At 46.2% G+C, this 17,367-nt stretch overlaps 1 protein-coding gene across 1 annotated transcript; it reads left to right on the top strand.

Annotated features, from left to right (window-relative positions):
* Positions 1 to 4,115: 4,115 nt before the first annotated feature.
* Positions 4,116 to 5,149, top strand: LOC112889848 (probable E3 ubiquitin-protein ligase ATL44). Its single transcript, XM_025956626.1, has one exon. It carries the CDS (start codon positions 4,117 to 4,119, stop codon positions 4,939 to 4,941), a length of 825 nt encoding a protein of 274 aa, XP_025812411.1. The 5' UTR covers position 4,116; the 3' UTR covers positions 4,942 to 5,149.
* Positions 5,150 to 17,367: the final 12,218 nt, after the last annotated feature.

The raw sequence follows: 17,367 nt of genomic DNA, 5'->3' as shown, positions 1-17,367 counted from the left end.
TTAGCATCTTTGCGTTTACAGCTTTTTTGCGTTTTTGCGGATGGAACAGACCCTAAGGAAAGAAAAGAAAAAAAGCTTTAGCTGCCGGCCAAACTGCATGCGTCCTCTACCTTGCTTTACACGCACACCAACCCAACCATAGATAGATAGGCTACTGCGCTGCACAGGGAAGGGGAAAGTGTTCATATCCATCGACTCTAGTCGCCAACCAAGGAACTGGGCCGCCGTCTATAAAACAAATTGGCCCCGACGCAAATTAGACCGCACCATCCGGAAGATGGATGGATAAGACATTCATGTTTAAAGCCCACTAAAACCTAGGACCTCATCTTCTTCCTCCCGCCCTTCACTCCCCCACGCGACGCCGTCCTCCGCCTCGCCCTCCCTCCTCCTCCTCCGCCTCGCCCTCCCTCCTCCTCCCCCTTCGCCGTTCGCCACCGCCGCCGAAGACGACGCTGCCGTCTCGACCGCACCAAGGCGCGCGCCCTCCCTCCCTCCTCCTCCTCCTCCCCTCCGTCGTTCACCCCCGCCACCGCCGCTGAAGACGACGCCACCGTCTCGCCGCCGGAGACGACGCCGCCGACGCTCCCGCACCAAGTCACCGCCGACGCTCGCCCCGCCCCTGCACAGCCCAATCGGGGGTCCCTCGCCACCCCCACCGCCGTCACACCCGCCACCACCGTCGGGCCAACCGGCCACCCCCAAGCTCCTTCTATGGCCGCGTACACCGGAGAGCTCTCGGGCCCCAACCCCGAATCCTAACCCTAACACCTCAACGGTGGCAGAGGCCGCCGGCGATGCTCAGCGGAGGAAGGACCCCGGCGAGAGGAGAGGAGGAAGAAGGAGATCGTGCGGCCCATGGAAGCCGCACGAATCTCAAACATCGGAAGGTGGATGGACTTTTCATCTTTTGAAAAATGCATAGGATTGGTGGTATTAGACTACGTTCCATATATCCATGGCCCAAAAAGTGATGCTCCCCAGTCCACTGCCAAGCGAAGCAAAGGTCGGCCCAATTCTTTCAACTCAAAAAAAAATTGGCTGTGTTGTTTTGAGTGCACTCAAAACAAGATAGCAACATCCACTCCTGGATAGGCTTTGCATGCCTCAACTCCTGGAATATTCCACTCTGCCTTCTCAACAACTAGTACGGTTTGGCTGGCTGGCTGCTGCTCAAACAAAGTCCCTCAACTCCTGGAATACTCCATCGTTCAACGCTACTAGTATAGTACCTTCTCTTTTATTTCCCTAGTATATATAGAGCAGAAAAAGGAAAGTGGACCTGCCAATTAGATAGCCTTTAATTTACCCTCGAGCACTAGGGAGGCCTAACCAGGACCATGTTTAAGATAAGAGTAAAATACACCGTCGGATCTTAAATTTAGCTAAACTTAGCTCGACGTGTCATTCAAATTTTTAAAATGCACATTCAGATCCTTATACTCGCTAATCATATCACGTGAGATCCAAATCACAATTGGTTAAGCTAAATCAAAGGTTATATATTTTATTTAAATGCAAAACTATAAACATGCAAAAAATCATAACAAATTTACTTTAAAAATATATTCAAATACAAAAGATATATATAAAAAATTTGTAGGAAAATAAGCTCATATGACAAAATTTGTAAAACAACATAAAATAAAAATAATAAATTTTGGAGGAAATATTTGGAAAAAAATAAAAGAGTTGAGCAAAAAATTTAAAAATAAAATTTGAACACACATGTAAGCTCCACATCAGCATAAATATTTCCACTTTATAACTTAAAATGGTAATTTGGACTTTACATGACACAATTAGTAAGTAAGTTTGTGGATCTGAATGTATATTTTGAAAATTTAGGGATCTAGATGACACCACGGACCAAGTTTAAGGATCAGCGTACATTTTACTCTTCAGATAAACTTGATTGTTACGCAGGTTTCTGAATAAATAGTGTTTTCCTTCGGACCATATAGTATAATTTATTAAACAAATACCACTCTAGCTTTATCTTAAGTCAATCATCGCTACCTCTAATCAAGTTTATCAAAAAAAATATAATAATATATATTAATACCAAATAAATGCATGCTTCTTCTTTTTCTTTTTGTGTGTGTGTGTGAACTCTTGACAAGAGATCCTAGCTAGCTAGCTATGCGGGCCAATGAAAGAAAACCAGGACAGGAGTCGCGACCCTGTTTCGCATAAGATGGAGGAAACCGTGGGACGACTGGATGGAGTAGACAGATGCATGTTGCTGTCTAGGAGCGGACCCGGCCTTTTGGTTTTGGTCCCCTAGCCTATTGTTGCAACTTTTGTGGGGGAGAAAAAAAGGTCTTGTCGAGGATAAGGGCATCTACTATGCTATACTATACATATCTGCAAAATTTAAAGGTCCATCCATGCCTCTGCTCTGCTGTGGCGGCCGCCGGGGTCGATGGAGCACTCAACAACTATATCGATCGATGGCCTTGCGGCGGTTGCAGTTGGCTTGTTGCAACTTGCATCATCACCCTTACTTTTCCCTTGTTTGGGATGGATGTGGCCTTGGTTAGACGGATCACATGATCCGCCCGGCCTAAAAGGCATAGTAGTATAGCTCTGATGATGATAGATGTGTCATGAAATATCTATCAATCCAATCCGTGATGGATCCTGAATGATCGATCCATTCATTCCTTTATTAGTAGGATCGGCATGCATCGCTCGTAAAGCAGGTAGCAGCAGATGGATCTATCATAGATAGATACTCCAATTTGGCAGCGAGCGCATGCGATGCAATCTGCTGAAACCGGCCGGCCGTACCAAAGCATGCAAGATTCAGACGGCGGTTTGATGGATCAGATCAGAGCGATGAGCACCAGCTAGTACTACATGTACACTCAGTCAGTCAGTGGGTGAGTCTTGTTGCAGGTAGGAGGGAGTAGTCAAAACCAGACGGCGGCGGCAGCTCAGATCGTCCTAGCACGCCGCCGGCCGGATTGGGGAGCGAGGATTCAGTGGAAGCAGCTGCCGCTGCTGATGCTTCCACGCCAGCTAACTTTTTAGCCGTTCAGAAAGCTAAACAAGTGCAAGTTTTATAGAGGTTTCATGCGGGAAAAAAAAAAATTCTCCGCGACCGGTCAGTCTGTCAGCCAGCCCGTCAGTGTGAGCGGCCACTTTTAGTACCTTAGCTGATCGACAGAGACGAAGAAAGCAATGCGAATGCGAGCGTGAGGTGACACACACTAGGGGCCTGTTTAGATGCATCCAAATGTTATAAACTTTACACTCTCTCTCCATCACATCAATTTTGGAAACACATGCATGGAGCAGTAAATATATGTAAAAAAAATAACTAATTGCACAGTTTAATTGTACATCACGAGACGAATCTTTTGAGCCTAATTAGTCCATAATTAGATAAAATTTGTCAAATACAAACGAAAGTGCTACAGTGTCACTATTGCAAATTTTTTGCAATCTAAACGCACCCTAGAGCATGCAACGTGGAATAATACTATTCAGCTAGCCTACCACTAACTATAATCAGCAGGCAGGGAGGCAGGCACGGTAGCTGGTCTCCTGCACTGCACTGCATCACGATTGATAGATACTATGCGGCAGCGTTCAGGCAACAAAGCTTTACAAGTGCACATTCCTAATCCCTCCCTCCTTTCCAAATCCCTCCGTTCCAAATTATTAGTAGTTTTATTTTTTCTATATTTATTATGCATCTACTAGATGTACAGTAAAAGTTATGAACCTGGAAAAATCAAAACGACTATGAGGGAGTAAAGATAAATGATGATATATTTTTTTTCAGCACGCGTCGACGTTTTGTTAGTTGATCACCGTACGAACGCTTATGTTATTGTTATTATTCATTCACAAGCCATCTTTATTTGATGGAATAATGCAAGATATATAATTAAGTTTCATTTGGCGCCAAACCTCAGCAGTGGCCATGCACTTTAATTTCTACGCTACTACTTACCACTAGTAAGTAACAGCTAAAATAAGGTACCCTTTCCACGTAGCATCAGACAAAGGGAAAATATCCTTACCTGTAAAAGTACTAGTACAATACTACTGCTACTGTACTAGTTATATATTATATTGTAAAGAAAAAGAAACAAAGTGGGTGTGATGACTGATGAGTGGCAGGCAAGCTCTAGCTCCCTGCCCTGTGGCGCCACGAGTAGCTCAAGATGGCACCGATCCGTTCGTTGGCTTTCACTCACTACTCCTGGGTGGGCCCACGAGTGCCGAGTCATCTATAAAGAGTCAGCCGCTTGCTGCCATTCGCAAGCACGAGTCAGGCAGAGACCAAGAGCATCGCAGCTCCCAGGTCCAAGGCATCTATCTATCTCAAACAGTCATCTATCATCCTCTAGCAGCAGCAGCAGCATGGCGAGGCTCCTCCACGCGGCCGCCACCGAGCAGCCGCCGCCCGATCAGCAGCCGGTGGTGTCGGTGGACTCGGACATGGTGGTCATCCTGGCCTCCTTCCTCTGCGCGCTCGTCTGCGTCCTCGGCCTCGCCCTCATCTCCCGCTGCGCCTGCCGACTCCGCCGCGGACGCCACGCCTCCAGCGACGATAATGAGCAGCAGGCTCCGGCGCCCCCCAAGGGGCTCAAGAAGAAGGCCATCGACGCGCTGCCCACCGTCCCCTTCGCCGCGCCGCCGTGCTCCGCCTCCGCCTCCGCCTCCGAGTGCGCCATCTGCCTGGCCGAGTTCGCCGAGGGCGACGCGCTGCGCGTGCTCCCGCGCTGCGCCCACGCCTTCCACGTCGCCTGCGTCGACGCCTGGCTGCGGACGCGCGCAACCTGCCCATCCTGCCGCGCCACAATCGTCTCCGCCCAGCAGGAGGCGCCGGTCGTCGCACCGGCGGCCGCCTGCGGGAGGTGCGGCCAACAGGTGCCCCGGGGACGTCCTGCAGGTGGTGGGGATGGACACACCTTCCTGCCTTGACCGTCGCTCGCTAGCTCGTCTGATGCACGACCTCCCTAACCAGCCAGCCAGCCAGCCATTCTTGGATCGATCGATCGATAGATGTAAAGTCGTCCTTCGTGCTCAGCTTGTCGATGAAATCTGTAGCTAGAAAAAAGTAAGTGTTGTCTGATCGATCGCGTACATTTGTACAGAGGAAGTAGCTAGTTAAGGGGCTGTTGGATCGAATTGTGAAACTAACTGCTCCGACTTCGATGCTTGCGTACGTTTTGTTTGGGGGGGGGGGGGGGGGGGGTCGGGTCTGAAACCGGCTTTTGTTTCTTCAGTCAAGGCATCAATCAATCAAGTGCTGAAAGGAATGAAGCAATTATTCACTAGCAAGCAAGGAAGGAAGGAATACCAATTCGGCGCAAGTACACATCAGCTTATTAGCTTTTCCGCCGCCGATGGAACAGACATTGGAATGCCACCTTTCTTCTGCTTTATTTCCTCGATAGATTCTTATTCTCGCAGGCAGTCGCAGCAACAGGTAGCATTGGTCTCTTTCTTCTGAGCCAGCTTGTTAAGCCAAATGACACTAGGAAGTGTTTGGACTCCTCTGATACAAATAGTGAAACAAGATAACCGCTGGATTGAGCATCATCTCGATGAAGAATTGAATGGGAATCTCTCATGCATCTCAGTGTCTTGTTTTCTGCTTTCCCTTCCATTTCTGCAAAAGCTAGCAGTGATACCAGGCTATGATTGAATCTCCTCAGCTTGTTGGCAATAGGTCTTTCAAAAAAAAAAAGGTTGTTAGCAATCCACTTTGCCTCAATATAATACGATTCAGAGTCTGTCCATGTCTTCTCTGTTAGGTTCGGACTAGCCAAAACGAAACAGAAAGTATAAAAAGGTTCAAGCTCAACGAGATAACCTTACGGTGATATAGTGGAAATGAGAACAAGCTAGATGAGTAAGAGAGCAAATGGGCTAAAATTTCTCTCCTCCAAGTTCTAAGGCTTTATTTATAGGGAAGAGGAGACGGTTGTTTATATTTATTCTATTAGTGGAATCAGATATTATAAGAAGGTCCCTAAAATTAACAAAGAGATCCCTAAAACTTATAAACAGGTCCCTGACGCTGCAACTAAGTCCCTAAATCTCACAAACAAGCCCTTGGACCCCCTAACTTGGCCTCTTTTATACACAACGGGTCCCTAACCTTAGGTGATGGCCTAAGGCGCACCCCAACAATAGCCCCTCAGCTATTCGGTCTCGGCTGGCACAACGAGACCGAGTAGCTGATCCTGCTAAAAGAGGCATATCTACAATCCGACCCCCGGCTGCAAGGAATGTCCTTTGCAACCCTTACATATGTGCCTCGCTAAAAACTCCATCCCAAAAACCCAGTGGAAAAAAGAGTATGGAGAAAAGAGCACGCACATATTTTGATTTACACAAGAGCCAGTTTTAGACCCTACAGAGCTTTGATTTCGAGAGCCGCTTCGCTCTTGAGCTTCGATCAGCGAGTGGCTTCTCTTCTAAGCTTCGTATAGAACTCCATCATCCGAGATGAACTGGTCCTCCTATACACCCCACAATAGACCCTGCTCCAAGAGCGAACGTAGTTGGAGTAGCCGTGGTCGAAGGTTGCCGCTACATCTTCAAGTCTTCTCTCACGAACATCGGACAAGACTTCATCATCTGAGATAAACTGGTCCTCCAGTACATCCCCAGCCCCTCTTGACTGGTGCTTGTGAGATAAGCTTCGCATGTAGTTGAAGTGGTCGACGTAGATGGCGTAGAGGTTGAAGTAGCGGTCGGAGGTTATGCCATTGTCAAGGACTCGAGCCACTGAAGTTGACAGCGAGCCAGCGAGCTCTCGAGCCGAAGTGGCGATGGAGGCGAGGTTGATGGCAATGTCCAAGGTCGTGACGATGAAGTCGAAGGTGACAACGAGCCCTTGAAGCTGAAGTGATGATTGAGGCAAAGGTTGTGGTGAAGGTCGAAACCTCGACTTGAATTAGCGGCGACAATGAAGTTGACGACTGTGTCAAAGATCACCGGCGAACCCCTCGAGCCGATGTAGCGGTGAGGGGAAGTTGAGGGCGAAGCCAAAGGTCCCAGCAAGCCTTCGAGCTGAAGTCGGAGGCGATGCCAAAGGTCCCCACGAGCCCCTCGAGCAGAAGTTGGAGGCGATGCCGATGGTCCCGACGAGCTCCTCGAGCCAAAGTCGGAAGCAATGCTGAAGGTCCCGGTGAGCCCCTCCAGCCGATGTAGCGGCGGAGGCGAGGTCGCTGACGATGTTGATGGTGACGGCGAGCCCCTCGAGCCGACGTAGCAGCAAGGGCGAAACTTTGAGCGCCAATCTTTGTCGAATCTTCAACTTAAGTGAAGTTGATTCAAAGATTTGTACCTGAAAGAGGTGATATGTTTGCAATGGGTGTAGAATGGTACGACGACCATTTCTTGATGTTATCCATAAACACAAGTGCTTTTTGCACTTTTCTTCTTCTTGGCCAAAGGTGTTTTGGCTTCGTATCCCTTAGGATCGATACCCCCTTGGTCTTTTGTGCTTATTGCTTTTTTCTTTTTCTTAGCCGAAGGTGTTTTGGCTTCGCTTCCTTAGGATTGATAGCCCCTTGACTTTCTTTTGAGGTCATGAGCCTCATAGCTCCTCGGAGCTATTCTTTTTTTGCCATGCATGATGATGTGTTCATGCAATGAGATAATTTGATGTATACTTTTGATGCATATGAATGGAGATGGATGCATTTGCAAAGATATGGCAAGGTTTGCCAATTCCAAATCCTTGAAGCTGGTAAGGACCGAAGGTCAAAACAATGCTCTTGAATACCAGAGTGGATGAATTGCCATTGTTAAGGTGGAATCCAACTGTTGATGAATATCATTATAATGAAACTCAATGACTGATGAACACCAAAAGAAACCAATCCAATAGCCAGTAAGAGCTAGAGGTCAATAAAAGATATCTCTTGATGAGAACCTGTATACTGTGAAAACTAATGTATCAATCACTTAGGTCTAGGATAAAAACCAATATTCATGCTAATGTATCAATCACCGGATGCTATACGGTGCTGAATGTTGGCCTACAAAAAGGCGACATGTCCAGCAACTGAGTGTAGCGGAGATGCGTATGCTGCGTTGGTTCTGCGGCCATACAAGAAGGGATAGAGTCCGGAACGAAGAGATTCGAGATAGGGTAGGGGTGGCACCTATCGAGGAGAAGGTGATTCAACATCGGTTGAGATGGTTTGGACATGTACAACGGAGGCCTCCCGAGGCACCGGTGCGTAGTGGAGTTTTAAAGCGGGGCGATAATGTAAAGAGAGGTAGAGATATACCTAGACTAACTTGGAACGAGACGGTTAAGAGAGACCTTAAGGAGCGGAATATCGCTAAGGAATTAGCTATGGATATGAGCGCTTGGAGATTAGCAATTAACGTAGCTGAATCGTGACCTTTGTTACCTTTTGTTTAACCCCTAACTCTTCCTTTGGCTTGTGCCCTTTTTGTGTTTCTTATTCTTATTTTTTGTGGGTCTCATCTCTAGCCTACCCCAACTTGCTTGGGACAAAAGGCTAAGTTGTTGTTTTTGTAATAAATACGAAGGTGTCGGTATTTTTTCCGTCGGCCTACCTAGGGATACCCTAAGGTAAGTGATTATTTGGTGAGGGATCGCCGGATCTGGAACTTGAAGGTGAACTAAGTAAAGAAGACACAAATTTAGATAGGTTCGGACCGCTAGAGTAGCGTAATACCCTACGTCCTGTTTTGGGGTGTTGTATATTGCACCCTGCGCTTGGGTGTTGAGTTGCCTGTTGGCTGCTCTCTGTTGGTTCTCTGGCTATTTAGGTATCCCTACCCTCCTTTATATATTCTAAGGGACGGCGTTCCTACTAGAATTACAAGGTAGGTATCCTAGTAGAATTATAAGATATGAGTCCTGATAGGATTACAGTGGAATCCTAGTAAGAATCAGACTTCTTTTTTCTCACGGGTAGCTTCCTTGCGGTACCCAGGAGATCTATCCCTGACAAGCCCCCGAGCTCTTCATAGCCGAGTACTGCAGGCATTTCGAGTACTTCTGAAGTAGTCTTCAGCTTCTTCTGAAACTCCATCTTGAAGATCTTCTTCGAGTACTTACTTGGTTGCATCGAGGCTATAAGGTGCTCATGCCCCGAATAGCTTCCTCGTCGAGTGGTGCTTGTTTGGGGGGTGTGCCACCTGAAATCGGGCTTGAAGTCTTCTTTTGTATGGGGTGTGATGGAAAATTGCACTCTATATGGAGTAGCCCCCAAGCCAAGCTGAGGGTCAAATTAGTCTTGAATCTTCTTTTCTTATCCTTCGAGTATATTTGAAAAATAAATAGTCGAAGACACATATCCTGCAACCCCCGAGCCTTTAATCCGAAACCCTTAGTTCGGAAAAAGGATCCAAGAATCGTGGCATTGGTGTTACTTTGAAATCCTGAGAAAAACTCTTCGCCTTCTGCACAGTAAAATTGAGACTCCCACTGGTTTATTTAACCGCGCGGTGACTTATGGTTTATTCTGCACTCTCAATCTTCATATAAGTCGTCTTCGAGTAGTTTTGCGGCGTCGAGCCCCCGAGCTTACGAGCCAGGAGAGCCGAAGGAGCCATGTCGAGTAGTGTGCATCGCCAGCCCCCGAGCCTGGGAAGTAGCGGAACTGTGATGGCACGCCGTGCTGCCTGGAGGGTTGTTGCCGAAGCTTGATCTGAAAAAAGATAATGCATACATTATATAGCATAATGCGAAGATATCGAGTAGTACTCAGTAATAATGTGAAGACACCAAAATTTATCCGGTGTAAAAATTGCTGTGTCGAGCTCTTTTTTAAGCCATTTAAATCTCACGAGTAGTCCAACATTTACGTTCACCCGGTCCCAGTTTAGCCTTCGCCCATAGCATGTACAAGTCGCTTAGGTCTCTAGCCTTCGCTCATACAGGACGGGTCGCTGAGGTCATGACTGGAGACTCGAGGTTTCACGGATTAAGGCATTTGCTACTCGAGTAGATTAGCGACCGTTAAGAGGAGACAACAAGCAAAAAGTAGTCGTCATGCGACAAAGAGGATGCGCGGTGCTCAAAAGTAGTCGACATTGCGACAGAATGAATGCGCGTTGCACAAAAAGTAGTCGACAAAGTGTAGTTCTGGAGGGTTTCAATGCCCATCGAGAGTCGTATATGTATAAGTAGTCGGCGAAGTGTAGCTCTGGAGGGTTTCATGCCCATCGAGAGATGTACACGGATAAGTAGTCAGTGAAGTGTAGCTCTGGAGGGTTTCAATGCCCGTTGAGAGACGTACACAAATAGGTAGTCGATCATGGTGTAGCACCCGAGGATTTCATGCCCGTCGACAGGCGTACCAAAAAGGTAGCCGATCTTGTGAAGAACAAGTCGGAAAAGGTATAAGTCACTTAGCTTGATTCGTGGACGAATGTCGACGAAGCCGTGGAGCTCGTTGATGGAGCTGCAACGGTTTGTTGATGAAGCTCAACTGATCAGAGTCGATTCCGACTAGTTTTCAAGTCGAGACGAGTAGTTGATGTAGTCGTTGCTGTGAGGCTCGCCCTCGACTAGTTTCTAGTCGAGACGAGTAGTCGAAGTAGTCGTTGGCGGGCCGCCAACCGTCCTCGCGAAGTTGAAGTGAATGCCGGCAGACCGCCGTGCCTTCTCGCGAAGTCAAAGTAGTCGCTGGCGGGCCGCCGAGCCTCCTCGCGAAGTCGAAGTAGTCGAACTCGTCGCTGCTGCGCGCGGACATTACGGCACAGGCCGAAGTTGAACCGGGTCATCGAGGTCGGCGGCCGTGATGCATCGACATTGCAGCGCGAGGTGAAGTCGAGCCGAGTAGTCGAGGTCGATGTAGCCGTTCGCTGAAGGATCCGATCTCGAATTCGATGAATCGATCCGCTGATGCATATGTACGAAGTAGCAATCCGCCACCTTGAGTGGATTGACGTTGATGAAGAGATCCTTCAAATTCGCCCAATGATCGCGACGATTGGCCCTACGGTTGGCGCCAGCTGTCGGTGTTTTTACCGTCGGCCTACTTAGGGATACCCTAAGGTCGGTGATTATTTGGTGAGGGATCGCCGGATCTGGAACTTTAAGGTGAACGCAAGGACACAAGACACAAATTTAGATAGGTACGGGCCGCTAGAGTAGCATAATACCCTACGTCCTGTTTTAGGATGTTGTATATTGCGCCCTGCGCTTGGGTGTTGAGTTGCCTGTTTGCTGCTCTCTATTGGTTCTCTGCCTATCTAGGTATCCCTGCCCTCCTTTATATATCGTAGGGGATGGGGTTCCTACTAGAATTATAAGGTAGGAGTCCTAGTAGGATTACAGGGTATGAGTCTTAAAAGGATTATAGTGGAATCCTAGTAAGAATCAGACTTCTTTTTCCTCACGGGTAGCTTCCTTGCAGTACCTAGGGGATCTATCCCTGACAGAAGGTCTCGCATAAAGGGGTTAGCCTAAGGCGTAGAAGGAGTGCTTACCTTGAAGTGAAGGAAAATTTCATTATATAAGAAATTATAACTTTTAAAAACAGCGCCTCTTGCTGAGTGTTTTAGATGAAATCTAGATTGGAGGTCATAAGGTGTTTTGGCTTCAAGACCATTAGGTCTGGAAGCCCCTTGCCATTCAAGTGCTTATTGCACCTTTAGATAAGTATGCAAAGTTTGCGAGGCATGCGAACTTTGCTAACTTATACAATTGGAGCATTCAAGATGCGGTGGTTGGTATTTGCAACTCTTCGTTAGATAAGCTGAAACACTTAGATAAAAGCAGTTAAGCATCGCAAGGTAGATAAGCATCTCTAGGTGTGGTACCTTCGGGATATTTTGCTTGGAGATCTGTAGCGCATTCTTTGCTTGTAGAGGTTCTTAGCTTGCTGAAATAGTGATATAAGGTTAGTGAAGAATGCTTGTAAATGATTTGGTCCCTTAAGAAGCTTCTAACCTCAATTTCTGAAATATATTCTTTGCTTCTGAAGGTTGCTTGTTTGGAGAGAACATGATCTAAGATGAGCAACAATCGCCCTATAAATGACTTGGTCCCTCGAGGACCTTCGAACTTTAATTTTTGAAATATATAATTTTCTTCTGAAAGTTCTTTGCTTTAAGAGAGCCCGCATCCATGACTTAAGAAAGCCAATTAAGTCAGGAATTTTCATCCCAACCTTCTCTAGAGGTTAATAAAAGCCATAACCTTCTCTCATGGTTAATAGAGATTTGAAAACCAATATGGTGATAACCTTCATCCTAATCTTCTTCAAAAGCTCTGACCTTCTCTAGGTCAATGAAGGTAGAAAACCAATAAAATCATAATCTTCTTCAAAAACTCTGACCTTCTCTAAGTCAATGAAGGTAGAAAACCAATAAAATCATAACCTTCTTTAAAAAGCCAAATATGATAACTCCGCATTTTTGGAAGAGAAATTATCCTCAAGAGAGAGGTTAGTGAGTTAATTTCACTATGTAGAACAAACTTAGTTGGAGAACTATAGGCTTAGAGAACTTAAAACATGCAAATACAATAACAGATAAATAATAAGCGAAGTTCTTTAAAGGATACATCCTGCAAATATAGAGGTTAGTGAGAAAAAATTTCAATAAATAAGATGAATATGGACTTTTAATAATTATCTTGTAAGCAAAGTAGAAAACCAATGAGTCCAAAATCTTGTCATGACCTTCTCAACGAATCATGACTCTCTTCTTTTTTAAATCATCATTAGTGATAAAAGAGTCAGCAAGCCAATGACCTTCGTCATGACACCTGAAAATTATAACCTTCTCCGGAGGTTAATAATACCAGGAAGGCAATTACCTCCGTAGCTAGTATTGCTCGACTCCGAGTGGCGAAATAAGCTTCGATGGTGAATTGCCACTAGCTTAATATATAAATAAATGTTACGTTGCTTCTTCACTCGAAGGTGGCAAGATTGTGGGCCTTGGGTGCCTGTATTCTTGCCTTGCTTTTGCTTTTACTTTTGCTTTTGTGGCCGTGGCTTCTTGCATGGCTTCGAAGTGAATGATCGAAGGTTGCAATGAAAAGCTTGTGGCCTGCCTCGAGCAAGGTGACGAGCAGCTGGCCTGCCTCGTTTGAAGGTGGCAATGCGAAGGTGCAGCAGCTTTGCTTGTACCTACTTTCTTTTACCGAAGGTTCTTGACTTCTTGTGAGAGGAGCAAAACGACAAGCGATGGTTCTTGCTCTGCGTATGTTGAGATGAGCATTGGTCACTCATGAAAAAGATGGTCGTGCCTCCTCGCGACCTCGCATCCTCGGCGAACCACTTGGGCCGAAGCTGCTGGGCTCTGGTTGTTGCTGTCGGGTGACACATGCGGGAAGCTTTGGTTTGATATGGTGATGGGCAGATGGCCAGGTAAATAATCTCATTCCGCAGTATCGATTGGTTGGAACATGGCAACACGAAGGTGCTGGTTGCTCATAAGTATTGTGATGCTCAGTGCTGTAAGCTTCGATCTCATTTTTCTTGGTGGTGTCATGGAATTTTTCTTTTGTGCGAAAACTACGTTGAGCTATTATTGCCCAACAGCTTCAGTGCCGAGCATGCGTTGGTGCCGGACCATCGGAGCAGCTCCTTGCTGCATGCGGCTTCGCCGCCCGGGCGAAGGTGATGAGCGAGGCTGCCTCTTGTTGCTGCGTCGCCTGACAGCTAGTCTCGGTGTCGTCCGGAGGTGGATGCATGCACTCGGAGATGATTACAATAGCTTCATGTCTTGGACCACTGCTTCTATGAACTTTTGTGCTTTGCATTCTTTTGCAAGAACAACGGAGGTGACAAGATTTAAGTATTCTGTATGGAGATGTGGAGCATAACCTTTGATTGGTGTTTAGACTGCACTAGGCTGCACCTTCTGGTGCTGTGTGCTACTAGGCATCACTGAGGAAATGTGTGCTATTGAGCGGAGGTGAGGCAAAGAGGGCGTCGAAGGTGCCAGCGGCAGCTTCGATCCGCTCGGCGTGCGGAGATATCGAAGTTATGAGGTGATGGCATCGCTACTGGCAGCTTCCGTGCCATGCGAAGGTGTCTAGCGCTGCATCGGAGCCTAATGGAGATGGTGCTTCTTGAACGGCAGCTCAGTGTGTGGAACGATGGATCGAGGGTGAAAGATGGGGCTGGTGGTGTTCACGGTTGAAGGTGCAGCTGCTAGCCTTGTCTTTGCTTCCTGGTGAGGTGACGGTTGAGCTTCGAACGGACTAGGTGGCTTTCATTGACTAAAACATTGGCAACGGTGCTACTAGCTGCAATGCGGAGGTGTGGTGGTAGCTTCTTTTTTGCTTGATGGATGAGCTTCTTGAGCATATTATTTTTACTGATTTTCCATGGCTGCGAAAAAGATCAAAGCAGTTTGCGCCGTTTGGCGAAGATGACGTACGAGATGCTATTTGCGAAGGTGACGAGGCAGCCGATCGTCACTTTCGAATAATGCAGGCAGCCGAGGCAAAAGAACCTCGTCACCGTCGAGTGAGAACCTTCGTCGGCCCGTTGGGAATGAGCACATGAACCAGGCTGTCCTAGCATCACCAAAGGAGCACGTCACCTCTGAATCACTCCCTAAGCAGCGATCAGATGGACGATCGTAGGTGATGACAGAAAGTCCGTTTCCTCCATTCTTACTTAGAAGCTTCGAATGAGAAACCAACCAGGTTAGCTAAAAATGACTAATGGAAATAACTAAAAGCTATTCCGTTTGCCTGGTCGAAGGTGACGCTGGGCCGAGAGCATCATTGTGAGGTGCTAGTGGACCTTCATCGCCACTGCACAAAACACCTCAATTTCGTCGGCCTACAGCGAGCCGACGAAAACAACTAAACTAGTTTGTCGGTTTACCCAAGCCAACGAAATTAAACTTATTTTCGTCGGCCTGGTCAGGGCCGACGAAACAAAGGTTATATTTTCATCGGCTGAGGAGCCGACGAAAATAAGTTCGTCGGCCTCATTTGATTCGACGAAAATACATTTGATTCGACGAAAATACAGTTGCCCTAAATAGCGAACTGGCTCCACGTACATTTTCTTTGTACGCGCCGCCACCCCCCGCACGCCGCCGCGCCCGCGTGCCGCCCCAGCGCGGAGGAGGAAGAACATGTTGCGAATGTGGATGGCGATGAAGATTGAGGTGGAGAGGGAGATGGGTGCGAGGAGGGAGATGGAGATGGAGAGGAGGAGGAAGAGAAGGATACTGCTGCTCAACCTGTGCTCAGGTAGTTATGATCATTTTATTAAAAATTTTATATGAGTTAGCTAACTAATATGATATATTTAGATTTAGAGGCAATAATGTGATGAGAAAGTGTCCAGATGCTTGGCGAGCACTTTATGCTTGGCGAGCACTTTATGCTTATTGGGCTTCACCTAGATTTGTAGAAAAATTCAAGATGAAGAGAGCTAATCGTCAAGCAGGAGCACGTGTTACACAAAGATATGGGACCGATGGACACCTTCATTTGACTCGTCGAATGATAGGTATTTATTATTTCAATTTGATTATTATGTGCTTACTTGCAATATCACAATTTCTTCTTTGGCAGGAGGCAGAAAGTGGAGTGGGCCCAAGCTATATTGAGACATACATTTGAGGCCACCAGGGCGCAGATCCATACAGCCAGAGTTGCTTTGCAGTGAGAATGTCACACAGACTCTGGTTAGTAAAATAATTTGATTTCAATTAAGCGATGATTCGAATATTATCTTAATATTGCTTGCTTGAATGGTAGATGAGATATGGTGATGAAATGATGGTACGTCATGAGGAGGAGTACGATTGGAGGAGTGATATGGATGTCGGTGTCTTATACTCAAGCGGGGCAGGGAAGAAGCATGGCAGTTTCAGCATGTTGAATGACGTTATTGATACAAGTGGTGCTTCGAGTGAGACAAGGTTTTCTCAGTCCTCTCAGAGTTCTCGGAGCTACGAAAGTGAAAGTCGTCTGCAGGAGGAGATAAGGCAGCATAGAGAGGGGATGCAGAGGCAAAAGGAGTGAGCAAGGCAAACAACACGAGTACATGCAAGGTTTTTTTCGCTCAGCAACGATAGCTTCAGATACTATGCAAATTTGATGTTTTTCAAGTCGTTGTGCAATAAAAGTATAAGATACTTGATCTATTATCATTATTATCATTTTTAGGAAATGTTAGCGGCTACCTTTGGATTACAATTTAATTTGCCACCTCTTCCTTCGCCTCCTCCACCACCACCGACTTTTGTACCATAGATGCATGTACCATCTCCACAAGTGGTAATTCTTTCGTATAACTAGCAATGCTCAAATTTTCTTATATATATGTACTATATATATTTAACTTTGTGTATAATTAGGGTTCGACGAGTAGTCATACTCGAGGAGTTTCTGGCAGTCCGTCCACGCCACCATCGACAAGCATAACACTTTTGGAGGTGATGATGGCAGAAGACATAATATTACCCCTCATTGATTTGTGCTTTTGGGTTTGGTTGATATATATATGTGTCATTTAGACTATGGATTTCATGATTGCACTTATGGAATGTACTTCATGATTGCGTGATGATGTATGAATGTTGTGGTATGCTGTGCTTATGGATTACTATTTTTATGTTAATTAACTGCTATTTGTAATTCTGAAAAACGTATGCAACAGCTGTTTTTTACAGACGCTCAGTATTTTCGTCGGCCAGAGGCCAACGAAAATACTGTATATGCTCCAGTTTTTTCATCGGCTAGGGAAGCCGACGAAACTAGCTACGATTATTTTTGTCAGTCTTCAAGGCCGATGAAACAACTACATCTTTTTTGTCAGCAGTGCTGGCTGACGAAAATAAATGTATTTTCATCGGTTGCTGATGAAAATACGTTCATTTTCATCGATTTTATTCTGTCGGTCTATTTTCATCGGCCGACCGACGAATATATATATATTCGACGGTTTTCTGGCTATTTTTAATGGTTTCTGGCCGACGAAATTAAGCTATTTTCTTGCAATGTTTTGGATGTCTGGTCAGCGCGTTGACTCCTCGGAGCTCGCGGCTTTTTTCTTCGCGGGTGTCATTGCAAGTTGTTTAGTTGAGCTAAGACCACGGTGGGCGTCACCATTGGGTTCGGACTAGCCAAAATGAGATAGAAAGTATAAGAAATGGTACAAGCTCAACGAGATAACCTTAGTATGATACAGTGGAAATAAGAACAAGCTAGATAAGTAAGAGAGCAAATAGGCCAAAAGCCCTCTTCTCCAAGTCCCAAGGCTCTATTTACAGGGAGGAGGAGACGGTTGTTTATATTTATTCTATTAGTAGGTTCAGATATTATAAGAAGGTCCCTAGAATTAATAAAGGGGTCCATGAAACTTACAAACAGGCCCCTGAACGCTAAAACTAAATCCCACAACCAAGCCCTTAGATTCCTAA

This window comes from Panicum hallii, chromosome 4, assembly GCF_002211085.1.
Source record: "Panicum hallii strain FIL2 chromosome 4, PHallii_v3.1, whole genome shotgun sequence".
Taxonomy (NCBI): Eukaryota; Viridiplantae; Streptophyta; class Magnoliopsida; order Poales; family Poaceae; genus Panicum; species Panicum hallii.
Note: the sequence above shows the minus strand (reverse complement) of the source record. Positions and strands in the feature narration are given on the sequence as shown.